Raw genomic sequence first — 17,522 nt, forward strand, 5'->3', positions numbered from 1 at the left:
CAGCGGAGTTGAAGTTCGAAAAGGTTCTATTCATGATTTGAACGATTTGAATAATCGCGCCTTACAGCGAGACTTTCGCTTGGTTGGCAACAATGTGTTGCCGCTCATTCGCCGAGTTAGTGTGGCGTCGTTCGAAGGCTGGCATTCTGATCTCAAGGTAAATCTTATAATTTTAATAAAACTTAACACTAAAAATTGATTAAAAACGATAGATAATAGGATTAAGCACGCTTCTACATCAAATTATGATTGAAATTCCCACTAATTAGTAAATAAAGACGTATATTAGAACAGAGTTAGGTGAGCTTCATTCTTCGTTCAGAATCAAAGTTTCCCAACTCTGATACAGAGTCAATTCGAGCATATATTTCACTCGTATGAATAGAAACAGACTTTTTCTCGTATTGGGTTATCGATATTCTACTTAAAACAATTGCTCAAAGTACATACGTGGTTTTCATAATTTTACTATCAACCGAGGAAGAAGAGCTACGCAAAAATACCAACGCAGTACGTGTATAAAATAGTTCTCAAACTTTAAGGACCATCATTTTTATCATATTTATTCCCGTATTTATCTAATTAGTATATACGAATTCATTACTTTCTTTTCGCATGTTCATTCTGCAAAATAATTTTTGCTAGCAAATCTGTTACTATTCGAAGATGTTAATTAATTCTAATTTTGTAGAATTTCAGGGAAGTAAAATCTGCTCGAACTGGCTCTCTGTATAAGTCTTCAGATAAAATCAGATCAAACACAATCATTCTATGCCAAAATGATTCGTTCTGAAAGTCTCGCGCATGCGTTTCGAGGCCCCGGTACCCTTTGTCCGAACAACATCGCTCGATTTTCATTCGATCTGTGTCCTAATACTAAAAATTCGGTGAAAACTCTTAAATATAAACGAACGAATACCGATTCATTACTCCGAGAGCATATACTTAATTAACTTAACATAATAATTCTGGTCTTCGAGAAAGGTCGAGTCTAGATTGAAATACCGTCACGTGACTCGTGTTCGCGTGGCGCTGTTGTCGCGTAGGTTAAATTGTAGTCGAGTGCGAAATTTCGAAGCTTGTTCTTTAAGAAAACGTTTTACGAGAAAAAAAGAAAGGTGCCAAGGCTGATACGATATACAGGGTGTTCCAAAAATGTTGCAACACCTTGAAGGGGGTGGTTCGGGAGGTGATTTCAAACAACTTTTTCCTTAGTGAAAATGTTGTCCGAGGCTTCGTAGAGGAGATATTAACGGAAAACCCCGACAAGGGGTTGCAACATTTTTGGAACACCCTGTATATTAATGACTCAAGTTATTCGATATCAAAATATTAACCAAAAGGTAATTGAATCTATGCAAATATCAATTGGTATTGACTTTCGGCAGAGATAGTTTTGGAGGGAACGCTGATCGACATCAATACTGTGTCAAGTAAGCATAGACACCGTTGTAAATGATCAAAAATCAATCGACGTGTGTAATCGGTGAAAGTAATTACTTCGTAGTTGTGTTTGCAACTGATTATTCCATACCGATTCTTTTTGATACATTTACGATAGTATCGATGAAGCCTTGCAGTGTTGGTATCGATCAGTGCTCGCTGCAAAAATGTCGGTATGGAAAAAATGTTGGTAAGAATGAGAGAATTTTGATATTATGCGATGTTAGTGTTCAGCGATAGTAATGTTCAGTATTGATGCTATTCGAAGGGTGTTAATACATCGTCACTAATCGTGATTCGTTGTTTAATAGGTTACATTTCCTGTTCGCCGGGATTACCGACGCAGTGCACTGACTGTTTGCATCGTTATTGGCCATTTTTCCCGTAAACGAATGGCGCGAGGAGATGGTGGAAGAGGAAATATTTCGAGTGAAATACCGACCAATAAAGAGCGAGTAATCTCCGTTCTCGAGACCAGGAGGTAAGTAGGAATCGGTTCGTTCGACGGTGTGAGATATAGTTGCCAATGTCGCCATTGACGATGTTTTAACTGAGGTAATCCGAGTCCATATCGTAGGGTGAATCATAGTTTAATGTCGCTGTTACGTTTTGGCGGCAGTGATATACGTAAGCCCCCATCGACACGTTCTCCCCCGTCCGGACACATTTGTATGTCTCGTCTGGGCACTTGCACCTGAAATTAAAAAATACAGACGCGTTTAGAGTACATCCCTTTATTTTATTTCTTTAAACTCTTCACGCTCTTGGCCACATATGTGGACGTTTAGTTTTTTATGATTATAATTATTATCAGTAATGAGAAGAGCAACAATTTTATTCACTACAGAATGCCTCAACAAGAAGAGTAAAAGGGTAAACTTTACTTTGGGGGACCTAAAAGTGTTACATTTTTTTTGTATAATCCAGTGGATCTCGGCGAGTAGAATCCAACAATTTTTAATGAGAGGAATGTTATAGTATTTAAACTCTCTCTCCGGAAATATACACCTAAAACAACTCTGTTAATTCAAAATATAGAAGTTTTCAAAAATAGGTATAACAGTGTATTACATAATGTCAGCTACCTACAAGAATCTGTTTTACTGACAGGGTATGACTGCAAGGCAATACGGCGTCGGTATTGTCGGACAAATACGGTAAAAATACTTCTGAACTAGTGGAGTTCTCTCATTAAAACTGGTATTTTCTATTCGCTGAAATCTAACAATTTTACCAATTTTTGATCCCCCAAAGTAAAGTCTAGCCGAGTAAAAATTGCATCGTTTGGCTGCACTGATAACGTTATTTCCGATGTACAGTTAGAGATCAGTCTAAGATCTCGTCTCGATTGAAACCGGAAACGCAGAACGATCGTAAATCAATTTGAACAGTAGCTCCTTGAACGTAGAATGAAGAGATTAACGATTCGTAATGAACTTGTTGGTAAATGATAAACTATAAATTGCGCCTCTTTCCTTTACTGGTGGGGTTATTGCGTATAGCACAGTTGATTCATGAAGATCGGGTTTTATCTATCTTTCTTTGCTTACTCATGATAAATAATGGACATCGGGTGGCAATCGCTTACGCATATTCCTGATACGTTTTCAACACGTTTTGCGAGGGTCTGCTTAACGAACGTTTTATTAATGATTATTGATTAAACGTATGTGCGTGTACATGACGATGATAATGGACATTTATATCAAAACTGTCGATGTGTTGCTTGTAGTTTCAAGCAATTCGCGCCTATTTAGATCGTTGCAATTGTTACGTTTAAAAATGTAACGAAAACATTTGAAGCCTATTCTGAAACATTGTTTATCGATGTTTTAGATGTTGTATTATTTTTTTCTCTACATATATGATAAATTCCTTATATTTTACTCTATTATGTAAAGAGACAGCGTTTGTTTGTATGTACACAAACATTTAAAAAACTACTTAACCGACTGATACCAAATTTTAGCTGTAGCTTCCTTGCTTTCTTTGGAGTAACATAGGCTATGTTATTTTAAGAAAAATGATAATTACATTCGCGTAAAAATACGTAAGAATATGGTGAGTGCTGACTGCTCTGAGTACTTCCTAATTACTGTTCCCAACCGTTAGGTGGCTGCGCGTTCATGTCTACCCAAAAGAAAACTCGCAAAGTTTGCACAATATATACAAGTCCGTTTCTTCCGGTGAATCGTCTCATAAAAAAAGAACAACAAAAAATATTGCAATATTCCGAAGTTCTATAACTTGAACTTCATTACAAAAAATCCAAATTCTACGATACTAGTGTTTATATAAAATTAATAGTAATTACTATATATAATCGTCTTATTACTTGCAATCGTTATTTCTTATAACGTTTCATAGATAAATACCGCAACGCGATGAAATTAATGATCGTTGCACTTGAAATTAATTTACACAACAGAATTGAAACAAACAAGAAATAATAAAAAGATAGTTAAGTTTCATGTACGCACGCAATTGAATATCGCATTGCGTATCGAGTCACTGGGTTATCTCTCGAGAAATAAAAAAGCTCGAAAATTCGAAGTTCGGATTCGAAAGTGAAAACAATTTCAGTATATGTAATTTTCAGAATAAATTAATTTCACGATCATGAATTCAGTCGGATGACTTCTATTCATTCGAAAAGAAAGTACGCCTTGAGTATGAGCTAATGAGCAGAGATCAATGAGTGAAAGATAAGTAACACAGTTGATATAGGAACTTCATACGTGAATGGCACTTTTAACTCGAACGATTCAGATTTCTTGAAAGGAGAGCGACAGTGAGATATATTTCAGAGAAATTGTCGTATAATAAAGATATTTTTCATTTCCCTAATTCGCGTATGAACCAGTAATAGTGGAGTCAAATTTAAAGCGCCTTGTCGATATTTGTACAATTTTACAATTTAGAATAAAGTAAATTGAGAAACGATATAAAAGTAGGATTAATTTCACTGTTATTATTCCGATGCAAAATTTGAACGTAATACCAAATAGTCAAGATAGAAGAATTTTACGTCTCTAAGCAAAATAAGAACACACACTTCCCTATTATTATTTAGATGAGCAAAATTTAATTGGTATCGTGATTAATTCGTCGCGATCCAATTGGACAATTATACAGACATTTATTTTTGTTCAGCATGGTCAATTTTGTTCTACAATCGGAACAAACAATTTCCAGGACAACATTCATTATTCGAAATTTTGATTTAGATATGAATTTTGCTCACCTTCGCTACTTCTCCTTTGTCAAGTATAATATCCGTTGATACAGGAGGCTTGCTAACGCACATACACTTGATGTCGTATACCATGAACAAAATAATCGGTAAAAATCCGGGTTTGATGATAACGCGCAAAGCTCAATTACCGTCTCTGTTACTATATTCTCAGATACATACCGATACTCCTTATAATAGAACCTGAATCATATCCGATTTAATCTTTAAACACGAAACGCTCTAATTATTTCTTTTGTTTTCTAGCTAGACAGATGTAACGTCACTTACGTGTTTGGCATAAAGATCGTGGTCTGACGAGTTTGGGGATTATAAGCATTCCAGCCGCACGGGGTGTCATAGCAGTTGCGTTTAGAACTGTCTCTTCCGCTTTCTGTCGCCCTTTGGATCCTCAGGCTGTCTGGATAGGCGTCGTGGACGATACGACGAAGTTGCTCGGCAAACTCCTGCAAGCAACCAACCACGCGTTGTTTTAGCTTTCGCGTAGATAATTCTTTGGGAGATTAAAGAAAATCGAGTAACTCAATTAATTCAACGTTCTGTCGTAACGAAATTTTCATTGAACATTGAAAACTCTATTCCTAGACATTGGTTAGCGGTGATTAAATCTCAGTTTGCGATTTTCAGTCGTCGTTTTTTTATTCGAACTGCTGACTCGATCGTAGCTTAGTCTTTGGTTTCCGAGCGTACGAGAAAGCCACTTATCGTTGAAGATAAAATTTCATTCTGTAAGCACAATCGTAACGCGATTTTCCCTGCATTCAAATCTCACTCCGAAGCTTTCACTTCATTCATAAATATCCACTCGAATAAATACTCCATATTTTACGCTAAGTTACTTAATATTTAAAGAGATACTATTAAGTTGTTACAGTTTGTGCAATTTTTTGAAATTGTGAAAGTTACTTTATATGCAAGTGTTACGTATCATATTGTAGCTTTTGGAAAGCTTTTTCATATTTAATTATTAGCTGCAGTAATTTATTGATCGTTTAATTTTTGTTCGTTTTAGTAGAATCATGGAAAATTTTGAGATTCGATTACTTTTACGTCACTGTTGGAAGCAAGAGTTTAAAGCTACCAAAGCAGTAAAGAAAATATTATATTCAGTAGCTTTAAACTCTTGCTTCCAGCAGTGACGTAAAAGTACTCGAATTTCAAAATTTTCCATGGTTCTACTAAAACGAAACAAAATTAATGTAGCTAATAATTAAATATGAAAGAGCTTTTTAAAAAACTACAAAATGATACATATCACTTGCGTATAAAGTAATCTTAATGACTTCAAAAATTGCACAAACTGTAAAAACGTAGAAAACACACGAACATTTTATCTAACCTATTTCGATTCATTGTTTAAAACTATTCTTAAAGCATAACTGCAACGATCTTTCTTAATCTATAATCATTGTCATATTGAATCATTACGTAATACTATACTACAGGGATCCAAAAGTTCGTGCGTTTTCTACGTTTTTACAGTTTGTGCAATTTTTGAAGTCATTAAGATTACTTTATACGCAAGTGATATGTATCATTTTGTAGTTTTTTAAAAAGCTCTTTCATATTTAATTATTAGCTACATTAATTTTGTTTCGTTTTAGTAGAACCATGGAAAATTTTGAAATTCGAGTACTTTTACGTCACTGCTGGAAGCAAGAGTTTAAAGCTACTGAATATAATATTTTCTTTACTGCTTTGGTAGCTTTAAACTCTTGCTTCCAACAGTGACGTAAAAGTAATCGAATCTCAAAATTTTCCATGATTCTACTAAAACGAACAAAAATTAAACGATCAATAAATTACTGCAGCTAATAATTAAATATGAAAAAGCTTTCCAAAAGCTACAATATGATACGTAACACTTGCATATAAAGTAACTTTCACAATTTCAAAAAATTGCACAAACTGTAAAAACGTAGAAAACGCACGAACTTTTGGATCCCTGTAGTATAGTATTACGTAATGATTCAATATGACAATGATTATAGATTAAGAAAGATCGTTGCAGTTATGCTTTAAGAATAGTTTTAAACAATGAATCGAAATAGGTTAGATAAAATGTTCGTGTCGAGATTATGTGGAATTACGTGTAGTAATATTGCTCCATTTATTTTCATGACTAATATGTGGATCATGCTTCGAAATTGCTCTGAAACGAGGTTCCTTATAACTTAGCTTCTTCGAACGGACGAGTGCTAATGCGTAGGCCATGATGGATCGAGTCATGGTGAAATTTGTGCGATTATCTTTCAAGCGTTACGTACTAAATCATCGTCGCGGTAAAGGTCAGTGATATTGAATTCGCTTTTCGAAAATCGTTACTTTTCAGAGATCACCGATGACACTTTTGTAAATTTATTCTGCAGATTGATAAATGTAGCGATTTTTCCTAAACAATGTTCGAGAGCAATGCTACGTTATTATACTATTAAATAAAGCCTAAGGTATTGGAACTTTAAAGGAGAAAATGGGATTAAAGAAATATTTAACTTTACAGAGTTATTTTATATGGATAAGTGGAATCTAAGTGGACTAATCCATATGTTAGTTTTAGAATTAATAATTTGGTAATATTTGGACGTTAGATACAATTGAAAAGAATGCAAACTCGAGACCCTGTTCGCGTTTCTTCGAAATAGAGAACACTGCTTTCGCTCAACTGTAAGTTTCACCTTGAATTTATGTGTCCGTTTAAAAACAAAATACACGGACAGTGGGTCAATAACTGAAGTCTGGAAAACTTGGATTATCAATGACAATAATTAACGTTCTCTGAACTTTAACGATATTTCATTCCATAAAAAGAGTAGTACGAATAATATAGTGCACGTAGATGCATGAAAATGTGTATCATTAAAATATGATGAGATAAATTAAAGGAAATATATCCCATATTCTGTTTCAGAAAAACGCACCAGTTCTTTAATCAACCGTCGTTAGTGTTTAGATAATTAGATAGAGAGGAGCAATACAAGTTGCAACGACTCTTATTGCTGGTCTCTGTATAATTATTTTGATATTAACAATGGTTGATTAACGACCAACTGGTTCCTTCTGCCGCGAGAAAGGACATGGGATTTTTTCAGACTTTTGGATTATACCCGAAGGAGGCGGATGGTTGTAGACGCAACTTATCATCGTCGTCGAATAAATATTGGCTTGCCAGACCATACGAGGTCAGATATATAATTAATTTTTTAGCCTTTATAACGAGGTTTAAATTAGACTAACCGTAGTCGTCTCGGTCGAAGTAATCCCTTCTTCGCAACTATACTCGTTTAATCGCATTTTCGAAGAGGTTGCTATGCCAGGGAGTAGTTGAATTTCTCGAGTAGAGTAAGAAAGTTTGCGCAGACCAAAGGGTAAAAACCAATCGCACTGGTACACCAGATTCGACCAACATGTTTGAACAAAGTTTATTGGAACAATCAACTATTTTTCTTCTATGCTCTATTACAAATAATTCTTTCCTTCCTAGTAATTTTCTAATGTTTACCCACGCTCGTCTAATCCAACCGATCTTCGTTCTCAACGATCAATCAATAACATCATCGTCAATACTTCATCAACCGTTCCATTTAAAATTAGTTAACAATATAGAAGAAAACTCTCTACATTAGTATCAATTAATCTAGCTTGACATTAATTAACGCATTTTACTTCAAACAGAATCAACAGGGTTACTAAGTTCTGGTAGATGGATATTCGAGCCGAGAAGTCTACGAGTAGTTTCTCAGATAAAAGTATTATTAAATTAACAATAGCATTAGAAATCTCTTACCTCCGATTTGACAGCCGCGCTGTCGACGAAGTTCACGATGCAGAAGACCGCAAGTAACGTCACAACTAATTTCACCATTTTCGATGTCGTGCGGGTTGCTGTCGACTCGATACTCGGTTCGAAGGATCCTAGGACAACGCGCTGAAGGACGAGAAAACGCAGCCTTTCCTCGTGAGTATCTTCTTCCACCAAGTGGTCTTCTCTCGTTTTCCTCGGTTGACACGTCTCCGTTATTTTCTTCTAGGGCAAGCCACCGTGTGTCGACGGTTGCGGATGACTTCGGTCGTGGTGATCTTCGTGGAACGAAGGACACAAGAGATGTCTCGAACCTGAAGGCGGGATAGACCCGCGCAGTGGCTCGACCAGGAACGCGTGTTCAAGGATGACTCTCACGAGGACTCGCGAGCTGGTCAGTGGAAGTACCGCACGGTTAGGCCTGCGTGTGGAATTCGAGCGAGTGGACGCGTGCTCCTATCGCCGTTTGAGCAATATACGAGGTTCTAAGTGGGTTTCGCGGATTCCACGTTCCTTCTTCCGACTTTATACATAGACTGACGCCTCGTATAGAATGAGGAGACTTTCGAGATGCCGGCAGTTTATATAGGCGAGCTAGCCGTTGCCGGGACGGGGGCGGGGACGTCGGAGGGAGTCTCCGCAAGAAGGAACGAGAGAGACCGAGAGAGAGAGCGCGAAGGAAACCACGATGTTGGGAAGGGAGATCAGAAGTTGCAATAATAAGAACAACAGTATTGGAAATATGGTAGGACTTCGATTAGGGGGGAACATCACGGTAACGGGCCTGAAGGAACAGGCGTCTCTAGGAATCTTTTTTCTAGCGAATAAACCGTTCCTTTTTCAAAATTTCTAACGTCGCTGTATTTCCATGTGTCCGTAAACGTTTTCAGATTTGTTGGTTCATGTACAAACAGAAAACGGGGGTATAAGGAGTCTAGCGAGGCATTTCTCTACGTAATATGGTTACAAATGACGTTTTCTGTACGAAAATCGATTTTAATCGAGTCTCGGTTAATTCTTCAACTTATCAACTTTTTGAGTAAAGGTGAACGCCGTATTGTCTGACACCTGGAATATTTATGAGAACATAATTTATCCACACGGAACAAAATTCTTGATATCGAACGGAGAATTTCAAAATTCTCTAATTCTCTCGCGACGAGATAAGCGTGAGAGAACGTTCCTGACAATTCCGATAAGGTCGGAGACCAATGTTATGGTAATTTACGTTTCCTATTTCAAATTTTTTGAAACCGCGAACGTATGTACTTCGTTAGCAGTGGTAATACTGGCAATCGTGTGCGGTAGTCTAGTCCGTTTTCCTCTTGTTATCGGATAAACAATCTTGCGCGACATAACTTTCGCGACAGTTTCATAGTACAAAATATTCGTTCTGCTACGTCTGTTGGATTATTGACGTATTCACGCAAACATTTCATTTTGCATAAAGATCACTCAACAAAGCAACGTGAGCCCCGCTCAATGCCTGCAAAATCAAGTTCCACTTCGTTTAGATTTCTCCATTTCTAATCGTCTTTGATCTCCACTTTGATCCCCAGCTTTCGCGCGTCGTAGAATTTAAAGTTACCGAGTTTAGCGCGAGTTCCGCGATCTATGCAGCGATCGTAGCGGGCCGATCGCGATCGGTGTTTACTCGTTGCGCGCAGGGTCGCCCACGGGCATTTTAGTTCGTCGACAGATAAGCGCACGTGAGTGTCGTGCGAGTCAGAATGTGCAGAGGCTTGACGGGGGCCCGTCAGCACCTCGACCAATGGCACGCAGCTCTAAACGTGACGTCCGAATCGCCTCATGCGTCGGAGAAGGATGATCTATCGAGCCTCATTGACTTGCCCGCTCCGATCGCGAACGTCGATTTCGCGGCGCGTAAAACGGGGCAAAACATTTCCCGCGCTTCCTCTCCCAGCGACGGAGGCTTCCTGGTATCAATGAGACGCAGTTGCGATCTTCATTGAAAATTCGTTTGTCGCAATCGTGTTTTCGCGTCGGTCACGATTCCTCGAATCGTGTTTCTTTTCTTATCCAGAATGGCGCCACGCGGTTGCTTTCGAGAGTAAATCGTCCGCGTGATAATTTCTTTTTTATGGTCATTTATCCAACGACGCTTTCATATTTGCTAGTCATATATTGTTGACGAGTCCATTTGCTGCATCGATGCATAGAAATGTACGTAGAAGACGATGAGGTCCCTTACTTTTGATATTAACTGTATCGTCTATATTTTTAACACATTTCCCGACGCAGTTAGGAGCAACTACGCATTAGTGATCGTACGATCGATCTAGGTCCGTAATGACGTAATGTAAAAGTCTTTCGTCTTAAATTTTCGAGTCTGTAAGGCCTGACAAATGAAATCCGATACAGGAGGATAGGACTTGCATTTTAAATAAATATAGAGTTTAGATTTTAGTACGCAGACAATCCTTAAAACGTTTACTCCCAGACAAATATTTTTGAATATTTCTATCAGGATTGAATATTATTTTAGACTATTGAAAAGTAGATAATCAAATATTTATCGTGGTATTTATTTTCATAACTTCATCAATCTTCCTGAATTTCATTTGAATTCGTTTCCTTTGTTGAGCAACTTCCAGAATTATTTGAAGGACAACTTTGGTTTTTTAAATAGAATAGTATATTTTTTATTCAAAGGTATGGTAGAGTATCGAATTCTGAATAAAAAAGTATGGACCTTCGTTAGCCTTAAACGTAATAGGTAACGAGTAATTTCACTTCATTACTTGAACATTTTCTTCATGTATTGTGCAAAAATTCTAGAAGTACGATATCAACAGTAAAAATAGAAATTCATCGCGTCTCTTATTCACAGTTGCTGCAATCCTATGAATTTTCTAAATCTGGACAGTTTACATTCATCTAACGCGATTCTCCAATTATGCGTTCGAGATCTAAGTTTGATTATCTAACCCTTAGAAACACGAGGATCTCTTTTCAATCTCTGTCGCACATCATCACTTTCAAAAGAATCGTCAGCGGTCATCGAGTCGATTGAGTTTCTCCATAGAGACGTGAGCAAGGTCGTCGAATCCGCACGGTAATGATTTTTATTTGATTGGTAATGGATTTACTCGACCTTGGTAACGCTATCGACCTGGCTGCTAATTCGGCTGGAATAGATAACTGCTCGTCCTTTGGATTCCGCAATGCCCGGTCCGCGAAACTTGCTATAGTGCACAGATATGCGAGGAGGGCTCGAGTAACGTCACGTCAGCTTATTATGTTGTTGCTTTGAACAATCGTATTTTTATCTAAAAGGACACCGATGATATTTTTCTATTTGTATGGATCAAGGATTATTATCGAGCAGAATATCCACTATTGGCATTCTAAATTCAAATTAAAACTCTTCAAATTCTTTTGAAAGCAACGAAATGCGACGGAAATTGAAAAAGAGATCCTCGTGCTTCAGAACAACGTCAATTCTAAGGGACTCGCGTTAGACGAATATAAAGCGTCCAGACTTTGAAAATTCATAGGATTGCAGCAACTGTGAATAAAAGACGCGATGAATTTCTATTTTTACTGTTGATATCGTACTTCTATAATTTCTGTACTATATTTTAACTGAAAATTATATTAATGCACACAAATAGAAAAATATACTAGCATCGATGTCCTTACAGAGAAAAATACGATTTTTCGAAGCAAAACAAGTAGACTGCGGATTTTTATGCAAAATAAAATCTTTGCAAACGTATCTACACGAATGGAACTTAGATAAGAATTCATTTTACCCTGCAAATATTATGATACAAACTTTACTCTCAATATCTTTTTATATTATTGTATACTGTGTGCACTTTGATTCGAATTTCCTATAAATGCATAAAAATCCGCAGTTTAGTTATAACATATAATAATCTTTTGTCATTGTACGTATGTTATGACTATTTTCTTCTTCAAGGTTCCATTAAAAATCTTCAAACTCCCATTGAGAATTGATTAATAAACTTAGTCATGGAAGTTCTCATACCTCTCGTTGTGACCATCAGTGGTTCTGATTTTCGATTATAGTACAATAATGTATTTATATCATCGGTATAGTTCATTACTTTTCTATAGTGGTTGTTCGGATGAATCTTGTTAGATCGAAAGGGAAGAAGATAGGGAGCTGGTCAACATTAGCTTTTTCTCCCAAATCGCGTTATTATTGGCTTGATTCACCATCAGCGAAATGTTAAACAATATATTTCCAGCAGAAGCGGCCAGTAACACGTAGCTCGAGCGTTTCCATTGAAAATAAATAGTGTAATATTCCTTTGGCTGATCGCCAGCCACCGACTAAATGTATAATGTAAATCAAACGTTACCGCCTCTCTAACGTCCTTTTTCTCTGTTTATATTTTAGGGGAATCCCAGCTCCGCAGCTTTTCCTCCCTCGTCGTGTGCTGGTAGGAAGCTTCACAATCGAAACAATTAGTAACTCCTTCGGTACGCGCGTGACGTTTCGGTTTTGCAGACTGCCAATATAAGAGGTTGCGTATTCCGAGAAGCAAATCAGGCGAGTTCATACGAGTAGTTACGTAACGAGGCCGTGTGATTCCGTTTAGAATTTTTATGGCTTAAATGAGATATAATTGTACAAAAGGAGTTACGTGCGATCGCCGTGCGTACGACCCACTAAACCTGTGTGGTCTCGAGCGGTCCAGTTTTTTCTTGTACCTCACTTCGCCCCCGTGCAATTGCGGCTTCAAGTCATCTGGATTTTCCGATGGCAATAGGCCACCCACCAGCTTCGTTGAACCTTCGATTTAACTCTTTCCTTTGCAAATCTATTTCCTGTGCGTCACTATATCCTCATTTATTTATTTTTATAATTAAGAGGTCGAAATCCACCCTTGTACACAATTTTCCAATGGCAATGGCTCACTAGCTTCGTGGAATCTTCGATTTTACTCTTTCCTTTGCAAATCTATTTCCTCTGCGTCACTATATCCTACTCATCTATGTATTTTTATAACTAAGAGCTCGAAATCCACTCTTGCACACAATTTGATTATGATACAGTAATCCTACAATTGAACCGTGATACTTTCCAATAACGTACCGTTGAAGACGTACCCTCACACGGAATCCAAAAGGTCCAAATTATTGGAATCGAGGTCAACAATTATTTCAACGTTCAAAGTCACGTGGGATAGTGAACAACAATCACATGTAAAATTCAATCGGAGGGAAATGCCTGTGCACGCGCATCGTCAATGGACGGCGTGCACAAAAACTGATTACGTGACAGTGATTGCGTACCAGAGTCGAGTACCGGGAATTTAACGGCTGCTGGTTATCGAGGGTCCCTAATGACGTCAACATCATCCACGAAGATCAGAGAATTCGTCGAAAAAGACCCACCATGATCCGTGGATGATTAGGGAGAACTCTTCAACATTCCGTCGAGCGATCTGGGTTAGGTCAAGGGAGGAAACGGTTCAGCGCCAGTAGAAATTACCGTCGATGATGCGATCTCTTCATGATTTGCTGCACATCATTCAAAGCACAGGGCTTTGCTTATTCGAACAAAGTTTCACTGAATCTCCGACTTACCGCTGAATTTCAAGCGTCAGGAATAAGGGATACAGGAATTGAGCGGGGGTTTTCAAAAGGGGATTCAGGATTTTTTGAGATGTTTTATGAAAACACAAATGGTTTGGAATATGTCTTTTTTTCTTAGATGACGTGACAACTAAAAATGAAAGATGACATTATTTAACTCTTTAAAGTTAAGGGGATGAAAAACTATCCCACCTTTTGCTTAGCTTTACTATTTTATTTAATTTTCATTCATGTGGCATACAAGGCGAAATGCTTTAACAAGTTGTTGACACTATTTTTCTGTGCAGTTTGAATTTTCTTTTTCTTTTATAATCGTGTGCCTCGAAGAGTTAACCCTTTCAGACTTGGCGTCCACAATTGAGGACACAAAATTAACAAAATATATTTATATACTAAAACTATTAAGTTTATATTTGAGAACTTAAAAATTAAATTAAGATAATAATTCAGGTCTGAAACGTTCAAGTATCCCCTACAACTTATCTGTGTTTTCAAAACAAAATCCTGAAGTTCCTTTCGGAAAACCTTTATCAGATTTAAACATTAGTTCTCCATGTAAGGAGCATACGATAGAAAATTTCGATAGACAATTTGGAAAGTTTTCCGGTGATCTGTCGGCTCGCAACAGTAACCGGACGCGCGCGACTCTCAGAAGAAAAAAGAAAGAACCAAACGGGGGTAGAAGTCGACGGAACTACGCACAAGAAGCGGTGTTATCTTGTTAGATAACAAGTGATTAATTTCGACACGCCGGTCATTAATTAAACGTCGAAGCAATGCGTGTGCCATGTTCTTGAAAAAGCGCGCCACTTTGGTTGATAAATTGCCGATAAAGAGGCGCGCGGATAACGCGAAGTTAAGGAGATCGACGCGCGTCGTACCGCACGCTAAACAAAGATTATGCGAGAGAATGAATTCGTGTCCGTCGCACAATTTAAGCAACGGCTGACGCAAGTGAATGGTTTCGCTGGTCATCGAGCTAACCCGCTCGAAAATTGCTGCGTGCGAGGGACAGCTAGCGCTTCTACTACCGGTCTATTTAGAAACACTCTTCGTTTTATTGTTAGGAGGAGATTTCTGCATTAGTATATATCAGAACTTCTTAAACTTTTTTCATTCACCACCCATTTTATGATTGTCATTCTTTTCGCGACGCAAAAAGTACAGAATAAAGATATGTACTTATTTTTTGATGATTTATTGATTAGGAAACAATATTTCTTTCTCTCTCTCTCATACACACACACACAAATATATATATATAGTTTTGAAATTTGTTTAAAAACATACAGAAATATAAAATTCAAACTTGCACAAAATGTTGTAAAATTGTATTTATTATAGCTACAAAAATTGTATACCCTATTTTTCATCAGAACTAAATTTTTTGCAATAATATAAATAAAAGAGAACCCAAGACCCCATTTAGGGTTGCGATCCATAGTTTAAGAAGCCCTGGTATATATTAACACATTGTTGACCGGCAATTTTACACAGAAGCGACTTCATGTCACTGGCAATTATTTCGTAATCGAATGTGAAATTAAATCAATCTAAATAAACTCCAATAAACTTTATTTATATTTTATCAACGTAATGAATTGAAATGAAACATTTTACATACATAACACGATGAGCAAAGCTTTTGCAATATTGTATATCGTCCTGGGTTTCAAAAATTGAAATAATTGAAATCTAGGCTGAAATTAATTTTTAAACATTGTTAGTAAGTAAAGCCTAGTTGAGGCAAAGAGTCTGCTGTTGTATCGTTCCTTTCATTTGTATCTCAAGCTGTATACTTCCATACTTTGCGATACGACGGCCGTTGACGTCACAATGGACCTCCATCCGATTAGATCATCTTCCCAAAATTGTTATCGAATCCATTCCGCGTTCTTCAAAACATTACTCGTCTATTCCATAGCAGAAGTCTTCGTTGAAGACCGTTTTCACATTTTTGTATACAGTTCTTATATGCTATACATGATATGCTTATATGTATTAGGGGGACCGAAAAGTAATCAAAATGTCTTCGACTTGGAAAAGTTTTTCATTGAAAAATCGAAGGACAACAACATGCTTTCTCGTATTAACACTAGTAAAATCAAATTCATTTCGAACCTCTGTGACTTCAAACAAAAACGTGGAGACAGCGAATTGCTGATTTCGAGACAATACTGTAACAGTAATTTAAAATTGTTCAACGAGCCTTACTTATCAATCAGACTCAGAACCAAACATACTAACGTGCCTCTGAAGAACCAAGAAACGCGAAGTACGTTCATTTATTTTTTTCTTTCTACATCTTCTTAAAATTTCAATTAAATCCCAATTTCACCATTCATGTTCGAATGTATCTCAGTTGGAAGAAACTGGAGCCGCTCGTTTACCGCAAACACCCGAATGACTAATTCCGAGTCATGCGGTCGGATATGCGAGTTAGGGCCGACCGGGAATGCGTGACCGTTCGTGCAAAACAATTCCGCCGTGACTGTAACTGGGTTATTACGTAATCCGAGACGTTTAGTGAATTGGAGTAATTATCGTGTGACGGAGCGAGTCGTTTCCTAGATCCAATACCCGATCGAGGTGAGCGCGGCGGTGGAAACGGCGGATCCACGGTTTCGCCTTTGGCCATCCGATTGCGCTAAGTGCCGGCCCGACGGCAGACGGCGCGACGCCGTTTATTTGCGTCCGTGATGGGAGCGTCGGGTCGCCGCGCACAGGTGTGTCCCACAGTTCTTGGCGCACGCTGGCTTCTTATTCGCGACGTTTGCCACCGATTCGTCGGACATCGTTTCGTCTGCAGCCGCTACGTCTACGTCTGGCGGATCTATTCGCGGTAGATTAGATGCTGGCAACCGAAGACCGACGGGCTCTCGTCTACCACCGACGCGTTGTGTAACGAAACGACCATTCGAAACGAGAGTCGCGTGATTCTCGAAATGTCGGGACCGAGGGGCACCGAACGGTTAAAAAATAGTACACGCTACGCAGTTGCGATAGGTTAGCCTCTGGCTTGCTAGCTTGTTTAGAGGAAATCGTTGTAGAGTCGATCACCTTCATTTCCACTCGAATTAAGAATGCTAATTTACACGAACAAACTTTAACTTTTCACATATATACGTTTATAATGAATATTTAGTTGGAACACCAAATCTATAATTTGTATATAATTTGGTTTGATCGTGTAAATTTTCCTGTATTCTATTCGTCTCTCTTTTGGAAATTAATCGTATTAAACTAGGGTTGGTTATAAATGAGCCCGTAATTACGAAAGTGGTCCAAGTCAAAATTAAAAACAAAAATGAACTTACCAGTTATTTCACATCACATTTTTTAAACTAAATTAATTCAATGCAATATTTTTCAAGAAATATATGACTTAGACCACTTTTCTAATTGTGGGCACATATCAAAGGCTGTAGTTGAATA

The 17,522-nt window shown here is 37.7% G+C and overlaps 1 protein-coding gene and 1 long non-coding RNA gene across 3 annotated transcripts; one reads left to right on the forward strand and one right to left on the reverse strand.

Annotated features, from left to right (window-relative positions):
- Positions 1–1,800: 1,800 nt before the first annotated feature.
- LOC128892835 (uncharacterized) lies at positions 1,801–9,063 on the reverse strand. 2 transcript variants are annotated; one of them, XM_054153400.1, is made up of 3 exons: positions 8,481–9,060; positions 4,967–5,142; positions 1,801–2,137 (listed from the first exon to the last, which is right to left on the reverse strand). In XM_054153400.1, exons 1-3 carry the CDS (start codon positions 8,556–8,558, stop codon positions 1,990–1,992), a joined length of 402 nt encoding a protein of 133 aa, XP_054009375.1. In that variant the 5' UTR covers positions 8,559–9,060; the 3' UTR covers positions 1,801–1,989. The 2 variants fall into 2 exon arrangements, with proteins under 2 accessions (XP_054009375.1, XP_054009374.1); XM_054153399.1 differs by lacking the exon at positions 1,801–2,137 and adding an exon at positions 4,688–4,879 and having other exon boundaries at positions 8,481–9,063.
- Positions 9,064–12,860: 3,797 nt separating this feature from the next.
- LOC128893011 (uncharacterized) lies at positions 12,861–15,272 on the forward strand. Its single transcript, XR_008461236.1, has 2 exons — positions 12,861–13,361; positions 13,505–15,272. It is a non-coding gene; the product is annotated as an uncharacterized LOC128893011 (long non-coding RNA).
- The last annotated feature ends 2,250 nt before the right edge of the window (positions 15,273–17,522 follow it).

The sequence above is a fragment of the Hylaeus anthracinus genome, unplaced genomic scaffold (assembly GCF_026225885.1).
Source record: "Hylaeus anthracinus isolate JK02 unplaced genomic scaffold, UHH_iyHylAnth1.0_haploid 2, whole genome shotgun sequence".
Lineage (NCBI taxonomy): Eukaryota > Metazoa > Arthropoda > Insecta > Hymenoptera > Colletidae > Hylaeus > Hylaeus anthracinus.